This window comes from Solenopsis invicta, chromosome 1, assembly GCF_016802725.1.
Source record: "Solenopsis invicta isolate M01_SB chromosome 1, UNIL_Sinv_3.0, whole genome shotgun sequence".
Taxonomy (NCBI): Eukaryota; Metazoa; Arthropoda; class Insecta; order Hymenoptera; family Formicidae; genus Solenopsis; species Solenopsis invicta.
The window spans coordinates 21,943,937-21,961,536 of NC_052664.1; the positions used below are offsets into that span (position 1 = coordinate 21,943,937).

Genomic DNA, 17,600 nt, shown 5'->3' on the forward strand with positions numbered 1-17,600 from the left:
ACGTACCTCATTAATTATGAATACACGTGACAACAGAGGCGACAAAATCGAATGTCATCGAAACAATTAACAATGTAACTTTAAATGTAATATAAAATAACATTCAGCACGTGTCGAGAACTAAAATTAATATAACGTGAATCATGATATCAACAGATTGAATGCACCCGTAAATATGTTAATTACAACAAGGAATTGGATATTGCAATAATCAGCAATCGACAATCGAATGCGCATATTTGATTTACTTCATTGACTAAACAATAATCGCAATGCTTACTGACGCGATATTAATATCTCCGCGATGATGCAGCGAGTTTATTTAAGTGAGTTACACTATGAATCACACATGATCACATCGTGTTCAACTGATCTATTGATGTAATCAAATAAATCACAAAAAATTTTATATTATTATAGACACAACAAATGAAAATCGACTGTCAAAAATATTGATTCTTTCATACTTCTTGAAACTAGATAATCTATTTACTAAACAAACTTTATTGAAGTTTACTACTGTGTTGAAAGTAAAACTTTGTTTTATGTGCTAAAAAGTGCATTTTTATTTGATTAATTTTGTATTATATTATTTCTATTTTTAAATCTAAAATATTAAAAATAATTGTACAAAATGAATATATTTAATATAATGTTATTTGATCAACTTGGATCAAAATGAATTAATTATATAGAATAAAGTGTTAAATGTATTATTAATCTTTCATCTGAATGATACTGCAGTATAATTATTTAACGTAAAAATATTTACGTGTCAATTGTAAAAATTGTGTGACCGTTGCAAATAAGATGAATAATAAATAAATCCCTTTTGGTTGCATAGCTTTATCGATTAAACTCGAAAAAAAGTGGTATCCACGCTCCGTTAACCGTATTAATTCAACAGCCGCGTCAACTTGTTAATTCGTCGCAATCGGGTACGCTGTTGGCCGCGCTACGTTTTGATGTGAACGAGAATTGACTGTCAAAAGTCGGCAGGTCTTAAGATTAAACGATGACAGATCCGCAGTTTGTCACCCGTGAAGGTAAGCAATCGAGGTCGTAAAGTATACGCTTTAAAATCCCACGAAACGTTTTTCTGCGAAAAAGGTGCTGAAAAAATGTATCCAGCTATATGAACCAGTATGATCAGGATCCAAAGATCAATTAAAAGATTTGCGAAGTATGTATGTCGAAAGGTATAAAATTATAAATAAACAAGCTTCAAGAGAAAAACATACAAATCTATTTAGAATTTTTCTATTTTTATCGCTATTTAATTACCGGCAAGATGACCGGCACCGACTGTAAATTAAATACAGTCAAATTTTGCGGGTATATTTCTCATATCTAGAGAATGAAAATATAATTATAGATTAGAACCGTTTAGAAACGGTTTATTTCTTTGTCAAAATTCCTTTTTAAGCTTTTTTTTAAATAATCTATTTTTGTTCTCTAAGTGCGAAAAATGTGCTTTCAAATTTTGGCTACATGTTTTAGTTACATTTTATGTAATACATGTAAGAAGTTTTACATACTAAATCCATATATGTGTGCAATTTGCGATTCTATATCAATTATTTTTCATTATTAGCAATCGTTTATCAAAAATGTGATACGTGGCCCAGATAAGCGGGCAATTATGCTTCTTTCTGCACTATAGAAGGATATATAAGGAAATTTATAGCTCTCGCGAATATACAGGCACTCGTAAACAGTGAAAGCGACGCAATGGGCAATTTAAAAAACGAACGGTCAGTCCGTCGGGGTTAATTGGTTCGCTGCCTTTGGACAAACGTGTGGCCGCGTGCAATACCTTGTGTCGCGACATGCACTCTTCTCTCTAATTATGTTTCACCTCGCGTGACGTTTGCCCATGTTTTGTGTGTTTCTTCGCTGGTCCCCGGCAGGAAACACCGAATCTGGCGAATCGGCGAAGTGCGAATTCCATGGGGAGCTGTGTACATAACGCACACACGATCGCGATCACAGTTGTGACAATTCCCACGATCCCGTCGCAGAAAATTCATGTGTTGCGGACGCTGGGGACCGCGCCAAAGGGTCATAAATCGGCATGACTCAATGTTTGAGACATGCTTGTTTTATTTATTTATTTTTTTTTTTTTGCAATTAACACGGACCTTGTGAATCCTTTGACTTTTTTTTTGTGCGACGGCTTTGACGCCGTTACGCAACACTTCGCGTGGACCACCTAGAGCGCTTTGTCTAACGACCCTGCGGTTTTGGTGTATTATTAAAATAGATCGCTATTAATATGATGAGCCGGAGAGCGTGTAGTCGTTGTGTACGGACTTCCGTGAGCTGGCGAAAGTCGATCTTTCTTGTGGTGGATATCGTAGCGCCGCCGCGCCGCGCCAATGTCGACGGTCCGTCTGAAGCTGGATCCCCGTGCTCGCACGTACCGTGATATATCGTCACGTGTCTTGCCGCTGAGTACGGGACATAATTTTTTCAGGGACGTTTATGAGCCTCCGTGACCGGCAATAAACTTTGGAGTACTTCGTTCGTTACGGTTTTTCCTCGCCGTTTTAAAGAAAGCGATTACGTGTCGGGAATTAGGGAATGGCCGTATTTATTACTGCTAAGAAATACACGTCAAATTTATAAAAGTTATCGTCCGTAATATTTTTTCTCCGGAATAAAACGAAAGGTTTTAACAGTTCAATTTATTATAATTTAAAATATTGTGAAATGTGAATGAAAAACATAATTACGTTTGTAAGAGCGAACGACTTGGTTTTTACAAAATTGATCTGTCATATACACGAATGGCATCACCAAGGAGAAAGGTTCGTATTCTTGGATAAAAGTGCAGGGAAAATATCGACGAAGAGGAAGTTAGGTACACCATGGGAGATTGATGGAGTTTATTGTGATCCCGCGGAGCTTACTAGTTTCCTCCATTACGCACATTACAGGCATCCATCTGCAAACTCATGCTCTTACCGATAAATCTAGACGATGAAAAACAGTCATCTCTATATAGTTTATTCTGCATATAATACTGCAAGCACTTTAATGTTTCACAAATTAATTATCGGCTCAAAGATGAGAAAACTTAATCTTAAAATTATGATACCTTAACACAGATTTGATAGTACACTAATCTTACATATACATATTGTTATCACGGGAAATTGTTACATGTATATTTTTTGCATTTTATAATACAAAAAATATACCTATATGTAACAAATATTTCTTGCAATAATATTGCAATATATATAGATTGCAATGTTATTTATATATTATATAGAATATTATGCAAATAGTAACATATCATGATTAATGTATTGAAATAAAAACAATGTTGTTCTTTTAAAATAAAATAAAAATTAATACAGTATCAATATTTTGCTGATGATTTGTTTAAAAATATTATATGTTCAAGATTACTTATAAATGCAGCATGGCGTCATATTGAGTAAACGTAAAGATACATTTGATTGAAATCTGGTCTCTCGTCATCTCTTAATCCGCTTACAGGAATCTTGAGTAACCATCTCGATATATGTATACCCTTTGATATGGTATATACTTGCATAGAGATCTCAAATAAACATTTTATGACAAGAACGTTTTTATATTCAATATTATAATAACAGTATTAAAATTAAAATAGATCAAATAGACTGTAAGTTTGAATTTGAGTTGTATGGTGATAATGCTGTCATATTTTCTACGTCAAAGCTGTGCATAGCTGGGCATGCTACTGGCAAATGTGGAAAGGACGTGTCTGCTTCTGACGGTGATCCACGTTTTGCTCGATGATAAGGGTGTCGATGCCGAGACTTTCACTTTGGGGTACATCACCGGCTCGAAACGACGTTATAACGATTACGATTATCAGCGTCCCGGTTTTCGGATTTCTGGCGCTATCACTCTGGCCGTGGAAGAGGCGAGTATAATCTTCCCCACTTATCTCTCCTCGCTGTAATGCATTAACAGCAACCACGATTAGTGTTGCAGAAACAGATAATTAAATTTATTCAATTTCAATCGTGCAAACATGATTATCCGATTAAATGTCCCATTACGCAAAACTGGACGAGTTGCGATCGTTGCGAAATAACGTTTCTAATTCATTGTTTTTGTAAACTATATCGATACCTTTGCACAATTAAAACATGTTAGACATGAAAAAAGACTTTTGAGACTTAAGAAAGACAATTTTGAGAAATGAGTCACGTAGATTATATTTTTATAAAATATTAGTAAATAAAATTTATTATTTTCTAATATTCTCAATCTCTCTCTCTCCAAAATATTGTCTTTGAAAATAATTTGCTTGAAACGCAGGTGAATGCCGGCGAGCTTGGTAGACGAGGGCACAATTTGGACTTTCTCATTGCCGAGACTTATGGCGAGGAGGAAACCAGCATCCTGATGACAGCGGATTTGTGGAGAAAAAACATTAGCGCGTACGTTGGACCTCAGGAGACATGCATTCATGAAGGCAGAATGGCGGCTGCATTTAACATTCCTATGATATCATATGTAAATAATTTTTACTCGCAAATTTTAACGTTTGTTGTGAAATTAATCAACGTTACGTGGATTGACATGCAGGATTTGAAATTGAGAGGAGATTTTGATTTCTTTTCTTATAATAAAATTTCTTCCATTTCTTTCTTCTTGCGTTTCACATAACGTAATACTGTAATCCGATTACAGAAATTCTAAAGAAGTATTTATAAACAGAGCACTGTTCTCATTTCAAGCTCTTGTTATTATGCAATTTGTCTTTGTATTGTAGATGAATTTTCATGAAATAAGAAACTTAACGAAACAAGAATAAAAAAGCAATTTTTTTATTTATTAGCCAATTTAAATAAACATTGAAAAAATAAGAAATATATTAATTCGGTTTATTAGTTAATTAACTGTCTTATAAATGTTTTTGAGAAATCTCATTATTTTTCCTAAACATTTAAATTTTAATAACTAATATTAAAATCTAACAGCTCTATTTAATAAATTTATCATATTAATTAATTATTTGTCTAAATTAAAATAAAAGTCTTATTTCGCGGAAAACATTTCGCGCAGAGTAAATAAATGATAACGTACAAGTTGTATCAGACCATATATCTTGTTCTCATCAACAAATGGTCATCGAAAGTTGGAAAAATAATTTTCATTACTAAAGTCTATCTCAATTTCTATCTAATGATTGCGTTTCGGTTTTTCAGACACTACTGGGAGGAGAGTCAAAATTTCAAAACCTGAGCCAAATTTTAAGTTTTAAATGAGAATAAATAGATCGAGTAAGACATCATTGGATAGGTCTTTAAAAACAAACTTTTGCTTAAGCTTTATGTATACATAAGTATATCACTTACGATTTTCGAGAAAAATAAGAAAATGTCAGATTATAATTAAAGCATCGAAAAAAAACGTGGCAAAAATGTTGCTGAAATTTATTTTAAACATAAAATTGCATTTTTCTTTAACATGCTTTTGTTGATTAGGGTGCGTCATCAAACGTCCTTATACTAGTGGATGATCTGATACGCTCTATAAAGCTAAATATTTCAGCATTTTTATTATACAAGAATTATTTTATAAATAATTGCCAAATATATAAAATATCTTCATGAACATAAATAAGTATAAAGTGTTCTATATATATGTATATATCGTGATCCGTGCTACCATGTCTCGACATGATAAAATCTTTAGGGGAAGCTGTAAGATATATTTGTCGAATTATTGCAGCGGTGTTCTACTTAAATTGAAAAGTGGCACCGCACGTATCACGACGCAAATAGTCTCTAATATTCTTCGCGATCGTTTCTCATTTGCTTCGAAGTGATTTGCTACTGTGTATCGCACACATTTGGAACAGACCAACCAATACGACAAAATAAATTCTACATATACTCACAATAAGAACATGCGGTACTGCGCTTGCATCGACAGCACGTATAATTGAATAAAGTTGAGATAACAAGTTTTCGCTGAATGTCGTACTTTTTTACTTTTTAATTATATTTTTATTGTATTTTCTAGTTTTGCACACATAATGAAACATCGAATAAGAAGGAATTTCCGACATTTGCGAGAACGCGACCACCCGACACGCAGATCTCAAAATCCGTTGTTTCAGTGCTTTTGGCATTCAACTGGACCAAAGTAAGTATTTTGTAATTCACTCCGATATGTTTAATACCAACGAGATATTAATGTAAAATTAGACATTATATAAAGAAAATCTATTTGATATATATCTTTGTTTAGGTAACTTTTATGCATATGAACGCAACAACGTTCCAGTTCAACAAAATGTCCACGATTGCGACAACGATTCTAGCGTCTTTCGAAGCGGCTGGAATTACTGTAAATCATCGTTGTATGTGGAGCGAACCTTATTTTCATGCGACGCACATGAAAAATCCTTTTCACAAACATGTGCGGGACACGTATCGAGACACGCGAAGTGAGTAATGAGCATATTTATTTCCAAACAATAATTTCTTATACATTATTATTATATTTATCGAAAACAAATTGTAACTTCAACTCGTGCAACGCATCTTCTATCGCCAACAATTTATTTTGAAGTATTTAGGGCGGCTTCTAACATTAATCCCCTTTCGCAGATCTTCGTTTCTAATTCGAAAGTTCAGTTCTATCGGCAATGTGTGTTTTCCCAATCAACTTGCTTGCATGCGATCCAAAATAGACTACCCGCATTTCAGTACCTTGATTTATGTCGCGGTACGATGGAATGAAACCTGCATAAGAAACAACCCGCATACTACAGGAACAAGTGTCCCGGACATGTGAATAGATTATACTGTACACTACTCGTCTCATTAGTCACGCATCTATTTAGATTAGAGTTCTAAAAATAAATGTCTAAACGTGACCGGTTTAGCAATCACGATTCGATAAAGCTGATACGGGAGTGAGATAGGCTAAAAACCGGATAAAGGAGTTTTGACTACGTAATGCGATTTTTATAACGTAAATAATGCACATATTTTTCAGTTTACGTTGTACTGGGTCAATATGACGAACACATGGGTCTCTTGATGGCTCTGGATGAAATGAACCTCTTAGAAAAAGGTATAAATTTGCTGTAGAATAATCAGGTACATATATTGAAGAGTGACTGTCATTAGCTACAGCTTTAACTTTAAAGACATAATGCACGATAATATCCCAATACGAAAATCTAATTTACTTTTCTTGTATTTAAGCCTTTCATTAAATTAATCCAGTTAAATGAAAAGAAAATAACCCAGAAATGTGTTGTATTTTCTTTTAATTTATTTTTATTGCTTTTAATTACTAACACATTATGAGCTTTTAAATGGATATATTTAAATGACACGAAATGTATCTTATATTTTTACATATATATTGCATAGGTGTATGTATAATTTTTTATATAATTATATTAATTTTATATAATTTTATATAATATATTTTACAACTTTACAACCGTTTCTGTTTTTTAAACCTATGCGTATCATTAATTTTCCTTAAATGAGCTAATCCAGCTGTTTTTACGTCGCAGGCGAATATTGGGTTATCGGTGTTGACATCGAGCAATACGATGAGAAACATCCAAACAAGTATCTCCGCGGGTTGTGGCAAAAGGAGACGGATCTGTCAATTGACGTGTACCGCAGTTACTTCAGTATCGTTGCGTCCGCCCCGACCAATCTCATAAATTTCACCCGACTCGTTAACGAGTACAGACAGAAACCGCCGTTCAATTTTCCGAATCCGTTGGCAAACGTCGGAGGAATAGTTCAGGTGACTACTAGAGATGATGAAAATTTCAGGAACATATTGTGTTTTTTTTTTTACTTTGAAGATACCGCAATATAAAACTTGCATTTTAACTTAGAGACTTCTCTTATCGTAATATCTCGAGAAGCTATTTGGAATCATTTATCCTGTTTTCAAGTTTTTCCTTCTTAGCAGAATATTGTATGTCAATACTTTTTATTATTAAAAAAAAATTTTTTTTGAATTTTTTAAACATAAAAATTTCATTGATATCAAAACATTTTATACCATCATAAACGTCGTGATGAAATTAAATCGCATAGTGTAATCAATTATGCAGAATAGTTCATACCATCAATTTGTGTTTTAGAACAGAATTATAAATAACAGCTGTTCTATGTACATGAATCGGCCGCAAACTTCTTCAAAATTATTATTTATCCTTTCTTTGTGATAGCTCGTCAATTCATATAATCTGGACCGCGAATATCTTTTGTACGAATCGTACAGGCTACTTTTCCGCCGCAATCATCCCCAATTCCGAAGCATAATTGTTACTTCATGTTATAAGGCAGATCGTGCCGGAGACAGCGTACCTGTACGACGCGGTGCACCTTTACGAAAGATTGTTGCTGCGTGCTCTCGACGAGAACCGAGACCCCCGAAATGGTCGAGAGATGGTGTCGGCGTTACACGGTGTTCATTATCAAAGTGCTATGGGGTACGTACGTGAGGAAATATAAAACAAAGGCGTGAGCGCGATCGTTTGTTGTACATCGTAACATTTTACGACATGCAAATCGGATAACTCGCGAGGAGAACGTCACCCAGTAATTTCTCACTAAGTAATTTCTCACTAAAGAACCGACCAAAAGATAGATAGATAGATAGATAGATAGATAGATAGAGAGATAGATAGATAGAGAGATAGATAGATAGAGAGAGAGAGAGAGATCTTACATGCGTACGCGTGCTCCCGCGGTGTATTTTCGGCGAAGTAATTACCGTTTGCATACCGTAACGAGGTCATCGAAGTCAGAACCTAAGCGATTTATCACCCGCGATCGCTGCGCTAAGATTTGTGGTTCGGTGATTAAGGCGGAATTATTATGCGTCTGGCTTAACAGACGGACCGCGTGGCCAGAAAAAGATTCGTCCAACGATTAAAAACGAATGTTCCGCTCTTTATGAAGACGAGATAAAATCGTTCCGAGAGACGTTTCAATCGCATTCTCAACGGACCTCATTTGCATCGGGCTCTTTGTTATAGGCATTTGAATAAAACTGTTGCGTATCCCAGATTCTTTGTGTATGTACATAAATCAATATCAAAGCAGCATAAAGAAGTTACTTATTTCTTTTATTATAAACAAAAGTTATTTACAAAAAGTGTTTAAAATAAATATTAAACAAGTTAGTATTATCAATAATATTTTCGCATATTTCATAATAAAATAAAATCAAGTCGTTAACCTGTCATTAATTTCCTTAATGGTACACATAGCAAATAAATATCACAATTCTCTTGTAATTCATAGCTATTCTATCTAATCAACTGAATCACGCATAAATGAGCATAACGGAATTTGTATATTACGTGCGCAATTACTTCTATAGATACATGGTATACATGGATGAGAATGGGGATGCCGAGGGCAATTACACGTTGATTGCATTGGACCATCGACCTACGAGAGGCTATGGACTCTATCCGATTGGTTACTTCGTTGGAAAAGAACAAAAAACAAATTTACCAGTCAGTAGATTATCATTCTTGCCGTAACAACCTGCCATATTATCTTGTGTTTAAAACAGAGAAATGTTTATTATGTTGATATTATATCAACTAATTATGCTGCTACAAGCATTATTAAATATATGAAGTATCCTATATAATCAAGTATGACATAGCATATTACAACAAGTAATTTGCATTATTAATGCATTGCAATGTTGTTATACATTTGCTGATATCGACATAGAGATATTACAAATGCAACAACGTGATTGCTTATACATACAATTAGTTGATGAAATTTCAAAGGCAAACAATACTGATATGTTATGTTGTTAGCAACATGACAGCAATATGACAGGCTCTTTGCGAGTAACAAATTGATGCTAACACGTTGCCATTTATTTGGCGTTGTTAGAATTGAAATTTACCTGCAACTCGACAGGCATAATGCTGTCTCACGTTGGCCAGAGTTTATCGAAATTAGTTACTTCACGATTGTTGGCAACATAACAGTAGCCAGTTCACTGCATTTGACTATCTGGGTATCCATTACATTTTAAGATATATTTCTCTTCGTAATTAAATGATAAATGTGTTGTACAATTTTCAATTTATAACTTGAAAACAAAAAAAAATGTATATGTACTATCATTTTTTTTTTCTAAAAATTTCATTTTTTGTATTGTCCAGTATTAATAACACCAATTTGAATTACATATAATTAATTTCTTTTTCAATAATAATGTTTAGAAACTTCGATTAACTAAAGAAATATCATGGATTGGGAACGGACCACCTGTTGCAGAACCTTATTGTGGATATCACGGTGAAAAATGTAATTGTGAGTAAGCTATGTATAAATTTATTTAGCTATCGTTACATGCAAATGTCTACTTAATTATTGACTTATTAATTCTTTTATAAATATACGATTGCATAATGATATCCTGAAAAGTATTATCATTATAAAACTGACGCATTTGTACATTTATAAAAAAATTAACAAGCATAATTATTTTCTATTAATATCTACATTTTATCTTTTTATATAAAAATATTATTAAATATATTATATTTATATTTTTGAAGTAATATTAATAATGTTTACATAATAATTTTAAAAAACAATTTAATGCAACATTGAATTAGCGCAGACTATGTAGATATTTTTCTTAATAATACGAGTTGGTATCTATATTTGCAGCTCATACTGGCGAAATTATTGGAGGCATCGCCGGCGCATTGCTGTTCATTATTGCAGCGGTTGTTCTGATTCTTTACAGAAATTGGAAGTATGAGCAAGAGCTAGACAGTTTATTATGGAAAGTTAATTACAAGGATATTCAGATTAAAGAGCAGAAAGAAACGATGGGAACCGATGAAACTGCTAAATGCAATTCTAAGGTAATTATTGTTAAGGTAATCACTATCGCTATTTTCGAAGGAATCTTCGTTTCTTTCATATTTGTTATTTTACTTTTTTTTATATACTTACTTGCATTATTTTCTTTGATTGGATTTGATGCGTAATCAAAATCGCTTGCATTTGCGCGAGATAAATCTACAAGATTTAATCGCCTAATATTGTATAAATCTTTTAAAATAATAAATCTATTTTATTTGCAAATTTTATCAAATTTTTAAATACGAACCCATCATGAGTTTTCAAATATAAGTTTTTTATTATACAAAGTCATATTGGAATAAATCTTTTATTTTACGAACAATATTTTTAATCACAACTACATAAAACGCGAACGTAACATGTATGTATTTTTTTTCTCATAAAGTCTTCAACAACGCAACCAATAGTGCGAACTAGTCAAGTGTCGCTCAGTTCTAATCCAGACGCAGACTTCCGATATTCCACGATTTACACGCAAATCGGAGTATATAAAGGACGAATTTTTGCCGTGAAGAAAGTCAGGAAGAAATCAATTGAGATTACGAGAAAAATGAAGAAAGAACTAAAAATGATGCGTGATTTACGACACGATAATTTGAATTCGTTTATCGGTGCATGCACCGATCCGCCAAATATATGTGTCATCGTCGAATATTGTGCACGTGGTAGTCTCAAGGTTGGTAATTTTTAAGATTTACATAATTAATATTTTATATACGAATGTTATATGGTTTCTTTCAGGATATATTGGAGAATGAAGATATTAAACTCGATAATATGTTCATGGCATCTCTCGTCGGCGACATCATTAGAGTAAGTTTCGCTAAATTTTGTTTTACATATTAAATTTACATTATTTTACTCTCAAAGTTCGTTCTATAAAAAATACTGCTTTCATTAAAAAAAAATAGTATTGGACTTTTGTGCAACATCAGATTGCTAGATGAAATATCCGTAACATAAGAAAAGCAATTTTGAAACTTGTCCACTTTTTTCCCGTTCGTAAAACTCCGAAGTCCGTTTCACTTCTAAACTCCGAATAAGATCATGTTGTTTGAAACTTTCATAGTTCTGTAATAATGGCCAACATCTTTACGAGATCATCACTTTTCACTTAACTTTCTTTAATTTTCTATCTTTGATTAAAAAAAAAAAATCTTACACAGGTATAAAATATAAGTAGTTAATATAATAATCGTATTTAATTCGTGGGACAACAAAGAAAGGAGAAGCGGGGGAGAGAGTACTCGATAAGTGATGAGCGCGGAAATTGAGGGAGAAGGGAATATCCTGGTCACTTTATATTACTGAGGGGTTCAATGGCGCGGGGAAGAGGCGGAAGAGTGTGTACTATATCCGGTGAAGATACTTTCAATGACAGTAAATTTGGATAAGAATCTTCAAGGTAGTTTGATATCGGAACATGTTGCTGAGAGATTCAATAATGCGGAAAAAGGAACGAAGGGTTGTACCATACACGGTGAAGGTACATACGATAACGACATCCGATGATAGGAATCTTTCTATTCAAGATTATCATTAGATGACATCCGGGATATACCATTGTTGAAGGCTTCAGAATTGCGAAGTAGGAAGCGAATAGTTGTATCACATTACATCATCAAATTACACCGCCTAATGATATGAAATTTACGCGAACAAGTTCAGAGTCGTTATTAGGATATAAATCTGTTTCAAGTATTGCGATATTACATTTACAGGGACAGTAAATAGTTGAAAAGTTGAAATTTAAATAATGAAGTTAAAACATTAATAATAAGTTTTAATTTAACTTGATTAATTTTAAATAAGTTAATTTTTAAATTTAATACATGAATTTATTTTTATAATACATGAATCTTAACTTATTAAACTTTTTTCTCATGTTATCCAATTCTGTACATTTATATTGAGCGTATCTAGTTGCAAGTGATGTTATTTAAGACGATCGCATCCGGTGACATCAAAATTGCGGGTAGGGAAATGCATCGGCTTTCATAAAATGGAAACTTTACGATCTCATTTGATGAGTTGCGGTTTAATATTTTCCAAAGTAGTGGTCCTATATATTTGTTATAAAATGCGAGATAAAACCTATATTTTTTTTTCATCGTTTTTAAGAAGGTTTTGAGCAAATTTTCGTGAGAGAAATTGTTTTGAGAAAAGACTGTAAATACTCTAACTTACGATTTACGAAGAAAAATAGGCTGTGAAAATGAAAAAAAGTGAGAAATTCTGAATCGACTCGATAATAATGACAAATGTGCGCGATTCTCGATGAGCGAATTTTTCGATATATCTGCAAACTGCCGAGGTAGTGCAAACGGGATAACGATATTTGTCGAGTGCAGACTCTACTTTATTGATGCGTCTCCAAGAAATTTATTAAATTTTGCGCTGTCTTTTTAGGGGATGATTTATCTCCACGAATCAGTCATAAAATACCACGGATCGCTCAGCACATCAAATTGCCTCGTTGATTCACGATGGGTCGTAAAATTGGCAGATTTCGGTCTTCACGAATTCAAGCGAGATGCTGAATGTGATCCTTCCGAAGTCATAAAAAAATACCACGGTAAGCTCGAAGAAATAGTGATCTTTTTTTAGCTGACTCTATATCATATTTTCGTATCTTCATAACTTTAATAGTGCTAAATCTTTCGTCTCATAATCTTTTGGTTTGAATTGCAAAATATTATATATACACACACACACACACACACACAATTATACTAAAGTATTGATACAGTTAGCTAAATATAAATTTGAAAATAATTTTATTGCATTATAAATATGCAAAATACTCAAATATAATAAGCAATACTGCAAACAATTTTAGCATTCTAGCAACCTATTTTCTAGCAACCTATTTTTGAGCGTCTCACAAACTATTTTAATGATTTATTAAAATTATTTTCAGATCTGTACATAGTTAAATTTTTAGATACTTTAGCAAATCTATTTTTTCTCGGTAAATTTATCAATGTTCGCTGTAATAATCACGGAGATATAAGTCTACATAAATATAATAAATTTTCATAGCATTATTATATAAAGCGCCTGAATTATTACGCTCTACTCGTTTCGGAGAGCCAACTGCTCGTGATTTTCAAAGAGGGGACGTGTATTCGTTTGCCATAGTATTGTATGAACTTCAAGGACGACACGGACCATTCGGTATTACAGAATTATCAGCAGCGGAAATACTGAAGAAAATAATTGTAAGAGAATCTGGAATAGCACCGTTTAGGTAAGTAATTTAATTAGAAGAGAATATAATTTTAAAAAAGTATTTAAAAATTTTTTTACGAAATAATGACAGACCACCGTTGGATCAACTAGAGAATAAATTTGATTTTGTTCGTGATTGTTTACTGGAATGCTGGGCTGAAAGTCCAGAGTTACGTCCAGATTTCAAAATGATAAGAAATAAACTAAGATTTTTGCGAAAGGGCATGTGAGTTTTTTCCGTAATATTATATACAAAATAATATTTTATTTGTTAAACATATGTAATTAATCTTCATCGAAAGCGAATGCAATGTTATCAAAAATTTTAAATCCTAATTTTTTGCATAATAATAAACACATGATTTTTATATTACAGGAAAGCAAATATCTTCGACAACATGATGGCGATGATGGAAAAGTATGCAAATAATCTCGAAGCACTTGTTGACGAACGGACGGATCAATTAACTGAAGAAAAAAAGAAAACAGGTCAGTTAATTAAGAAAAAGTTAAACTACCATTCTACTGTATCATTGTTGCCCAAGGAAAGAACGACTTACAAGCATAATCATGATGACTGTATTTTCTTTCAGACGCACTATTACACGAAATGTTACCGCGTTACGTGGCTGAACAACTGAAAAAAGGTCAAAGAGGCAAAGTGGAGGCTGAAAGCTTCGATTGTGTTACCATTTATTTTAGCGACATAGTTGGTTTCACGTCCATGTCTGCGGAAAGTACGCCGTTGCAAGTGAGAAGTTGCATTCTTATATAATAAGATTAATTTATTATTAATTGCTGCTATAAATTATATTTGTTTTTCTCACTAAGAATAACTATATATTAGCATAGACAAAGTGTCTATAAAGTTTGTTCTCACCTCTTATATTTCAAAAACAGTTCAAAATAATAAAAAACTGTAAAATACGTGTTTGATCATTTCGAGAGGCTACTCTATCTTTTTAATTCTCTTACAAGAACTCCTCGAAATGATTGAATACATATTTCGCGAATAGACTTTATAGACATCCCGCATAATATAGCTACTGCTTCGTCCCAGGTGGTTGATTTTCTAAATGATCTCTACACATGTTTTGATTCGACAATTGAAAACTATGACGTTTACAAAGTCGAGACAATAGGAGATGCTTATATGGTGGTAAGTATTACGAAACTGTTCATCATAAAATCAACAATTTGAAATGTTACTTTATAGTGAACAAATAAATTACAAAATTGTTATAAAAAGACAGTAATAAAAGAATAATTCTGTCATTTTACCTTATCTAATCAAATTTTATTTCCTAGGTGAGCGGTCTACCAATAAGGAACGGTATTCAACATGCTGGTGAAATAGCAAGCATGTCACTGTGTCTTCTAGACGCTATTAAACAGTTTACTATTCGTCACAGGCCGCATGATAAACTTCAACTTCGTATAGGAATACATTCCGGTACATTTTAAAACAGAAAACAATTTTAATAAGAGGTGATAAATAATAATAATGTTTTAATAGGTCCAGTATGCGCTGGAGTCGTTGGACTGAAAATGCCACGATATTGCCTGTTCGGAGATACAGTAAACACTGCCAGTCGAATGGAGTCCACTGGATTACGTTAGTATTATTGAAAATTATTTCTTAGTGTGTATAATCGTAAGTATTAAATAAAACATTGAGTGAATGTAAATGTACGAGTGGTCACGAATAACTATAAAACTCCAACTTCAATTTTTATATATTCTAAATGGTATAGGGATAATTAATTAAAACACGTTGTGTCATAAATCTGATCTTACATCTTTGCAGCACTGAAAATTCACTGCAGCAGTGAGACGAAACAACTGCTGGACCAGCTAAAAGGATTCAGCCTCGTCGAACGCGGAGTGGTTTCTATGAAAGGTAAAGGTGAGCGTCTGACGTATTGGCTTATCGGAGAAGATCCGATATTACGTAGCAAGCGTAACAAGGAAAGAGCGAGTAAACGAAGCGACGATAGCAAGAGGACCAGCGTAACAGATTCTTTAGTTCCTCGAAGTTCTTTGAAGAACAAGCCCCTTGTGAGATCAACTTTCACGAGGTGTTCTAGTGAATCCCCGAAGCGTTTACGATTTGCTAGCTCAGATCAGCTTGATCAAAAGGGCTCCAGGATGAGCCAACTGGAATCGATAGTCGACAATAGCCCATGCAAAACAAAGGTTTCATGCCTGTTAAGATCGTCCTGCATGGAGAGCTGGAGATCTTCCAGCAACTCGTGTCCCTGTGTCGAACAGCTCTGCGATCAGGAGATTCAACCGCAATTGATAGAGCACGAATTGCCGTTGGACATCAAGAACGTGCCGTTGCTTCAAACTAATCTAATTTTTGGCAACGAGTCGTGTATTCTGCGACCTGGAACCAAAAGTTTTTGTTTCGGCACACCTGGGATACTCCAGATTACATGCAAATCGGCACCTAGCAGCCCCAAGCACAGCACAGTGATGCTGAACGCTCAAAAGAGAGCGGCACAATCCAACGAAGAAATTGATGGGTGGGACGCGATGACGCCACTGATCTCTTATACGGATGGTCGCTTGAATTCAAAGATTTAATCTTAAGATCGCGGCTAACAACATCAAGCGTGGCAGCAAAATTTATAAAGATTAATTCATATTACACATATATATCTGTAGAGCTAACAATCAAGAATCCTGCAAACGATATATATCGTATTTTAATCCATAAGCTGCCAATCGTAACTTTGTGTCAGTATATTTTTTAACGAGATTTCTCGCTTACAGTACACGATGTACCAAAGCGTATTGTACGTACAAACTTTACATATACAGATATCAGCGTATTATTTATAGCTAAAACAGAGACAATGATATATCTATTCCTTCTCTTTTAACGCAAAACGACAATATATTTCTTACTTTAATACAGACAATCGTAAAAGGCTCGTGCTTCTTAAATAAATGTCTAGTCAATGCTACTTTAGATATCATATTTGTCTCTTAATACTTTCATATAACTGCCAAACATTAGAAAAGAAGATTAATTCTCCTAATATTATATAAAAAAATCCAGCCAATTGTTAAGACTAAGAAGTCAAAAATATTATCATTATTTCTAAATGTTCTTTAGATATGACAGAGTTATAATTTATATTATATAGAATATAGATTCGATATTGTTTAATAAATGCTACATTTATTTTCAGGGAGAAATTTGTTTTTTTGTTATAAATATATTTATATCTATATATATATATATATATATATATATATATATATATATATATATACATACATTACATACACACAATTTACATTTCTGTATACTTCTCTTTAGGACGTGTAATAAATAAGGATGTCAAGAATATTAAAAGTGCATATTTGTAAAAAATACAAGTGATAGAAAGTATTACTATATTTTATTTTAGCAAAATCCATTAACATACATATATCTTTAATTTCCGTATT

The 17,600-nt window shown here is 33.2% G+C and overlaps 1 protein-coding gene across 3 annotated transcripts in view; it reads left to right on the forward strand.

Annotated features, from left to right (window-relative positions):
* LOC105203761 (guanylate cyclase 32E) overlaps positions 1–17,358 on the forward strand; it is a 31,271-nt gene extending 13,913 nt beyond the window's left edge. For all 3 annotated transcript variants that reach the window (XM_039447313.1, XM_039447317.1, XM_026131316.2), the window contains 21 exons: positions 3,712–3,919; positions 4,321–4,518; positions 6,034–6,156; positions 6,262–6,460; positions 7,015–7,092; positions 7,547–7,788; positions 8,340–8,485; positions 9,382–9,520; positions 10,253–10,343; positions 10,707–10,906; positions 11,293–11,583; positions 11,649–11,720; positions 13,317–13,482; positions 13,950–14,157; positions 14,230–14,364; positions 14,515–14,627; positions 14,732–14,889; positions 15,199–15,297; positions 15,447–15,591; positions 15,655–15,753; positions 15,946–17,358. In XM_039447313.1, coding sequence (XP_039303247.1) covers positions 3,728–3,919; positions 4,321–4,518; positions 6,034–6,156; positions 6,262–6,460; positions 7,015–7,092; positions 7,547–7,788; positions 8,340–8,485; positions 9,382–9,520; positions 10,253–10,343; positions 10,707–10,906; positions 11,293–11,583; positions 11,649–11,720; positions 13,317–13,482; positions 13,950–14,157; positions 14,230–14,364; positions 14,515–14,627; positions 14,732–14,889; positions 15,199–15,297; positions 15,447–15,591; positions 15,655–15,753; positions 15,946–16,727 — 3,876 coding nt within the window. In that variant the 5' untranslated portion in view covers positions 3,712–3,727 and the 3' untranslated portion in view covers positions 16,728–17,358. The remainder of the gene's footprint in view (positions 1–3,711; positions 3,920–4,320; positions 4,519–6,033; positions 6,157–6,261; positions 6,461–7,014; positions 7,093–7,546; positions 7,789–8,339; positions 8,486–9,381; positions 9,521–10,252; positions 10,344–10,706; positions 10,907–11,292; positions 11,584–11,648; positions 11,721–13,316; positions 13,483–13,949; positions 14,158–14,229; positions 14,365–14,514; positions 14,628–14,731; positions 14,890–15,198; positions 15,298–15,446; positions 15,592–15,654; positions 15,754–15,945) is intronic.
* The last annotated feature ends 242 nt before the right edge of the window (positions 17,359–17,600 follow it).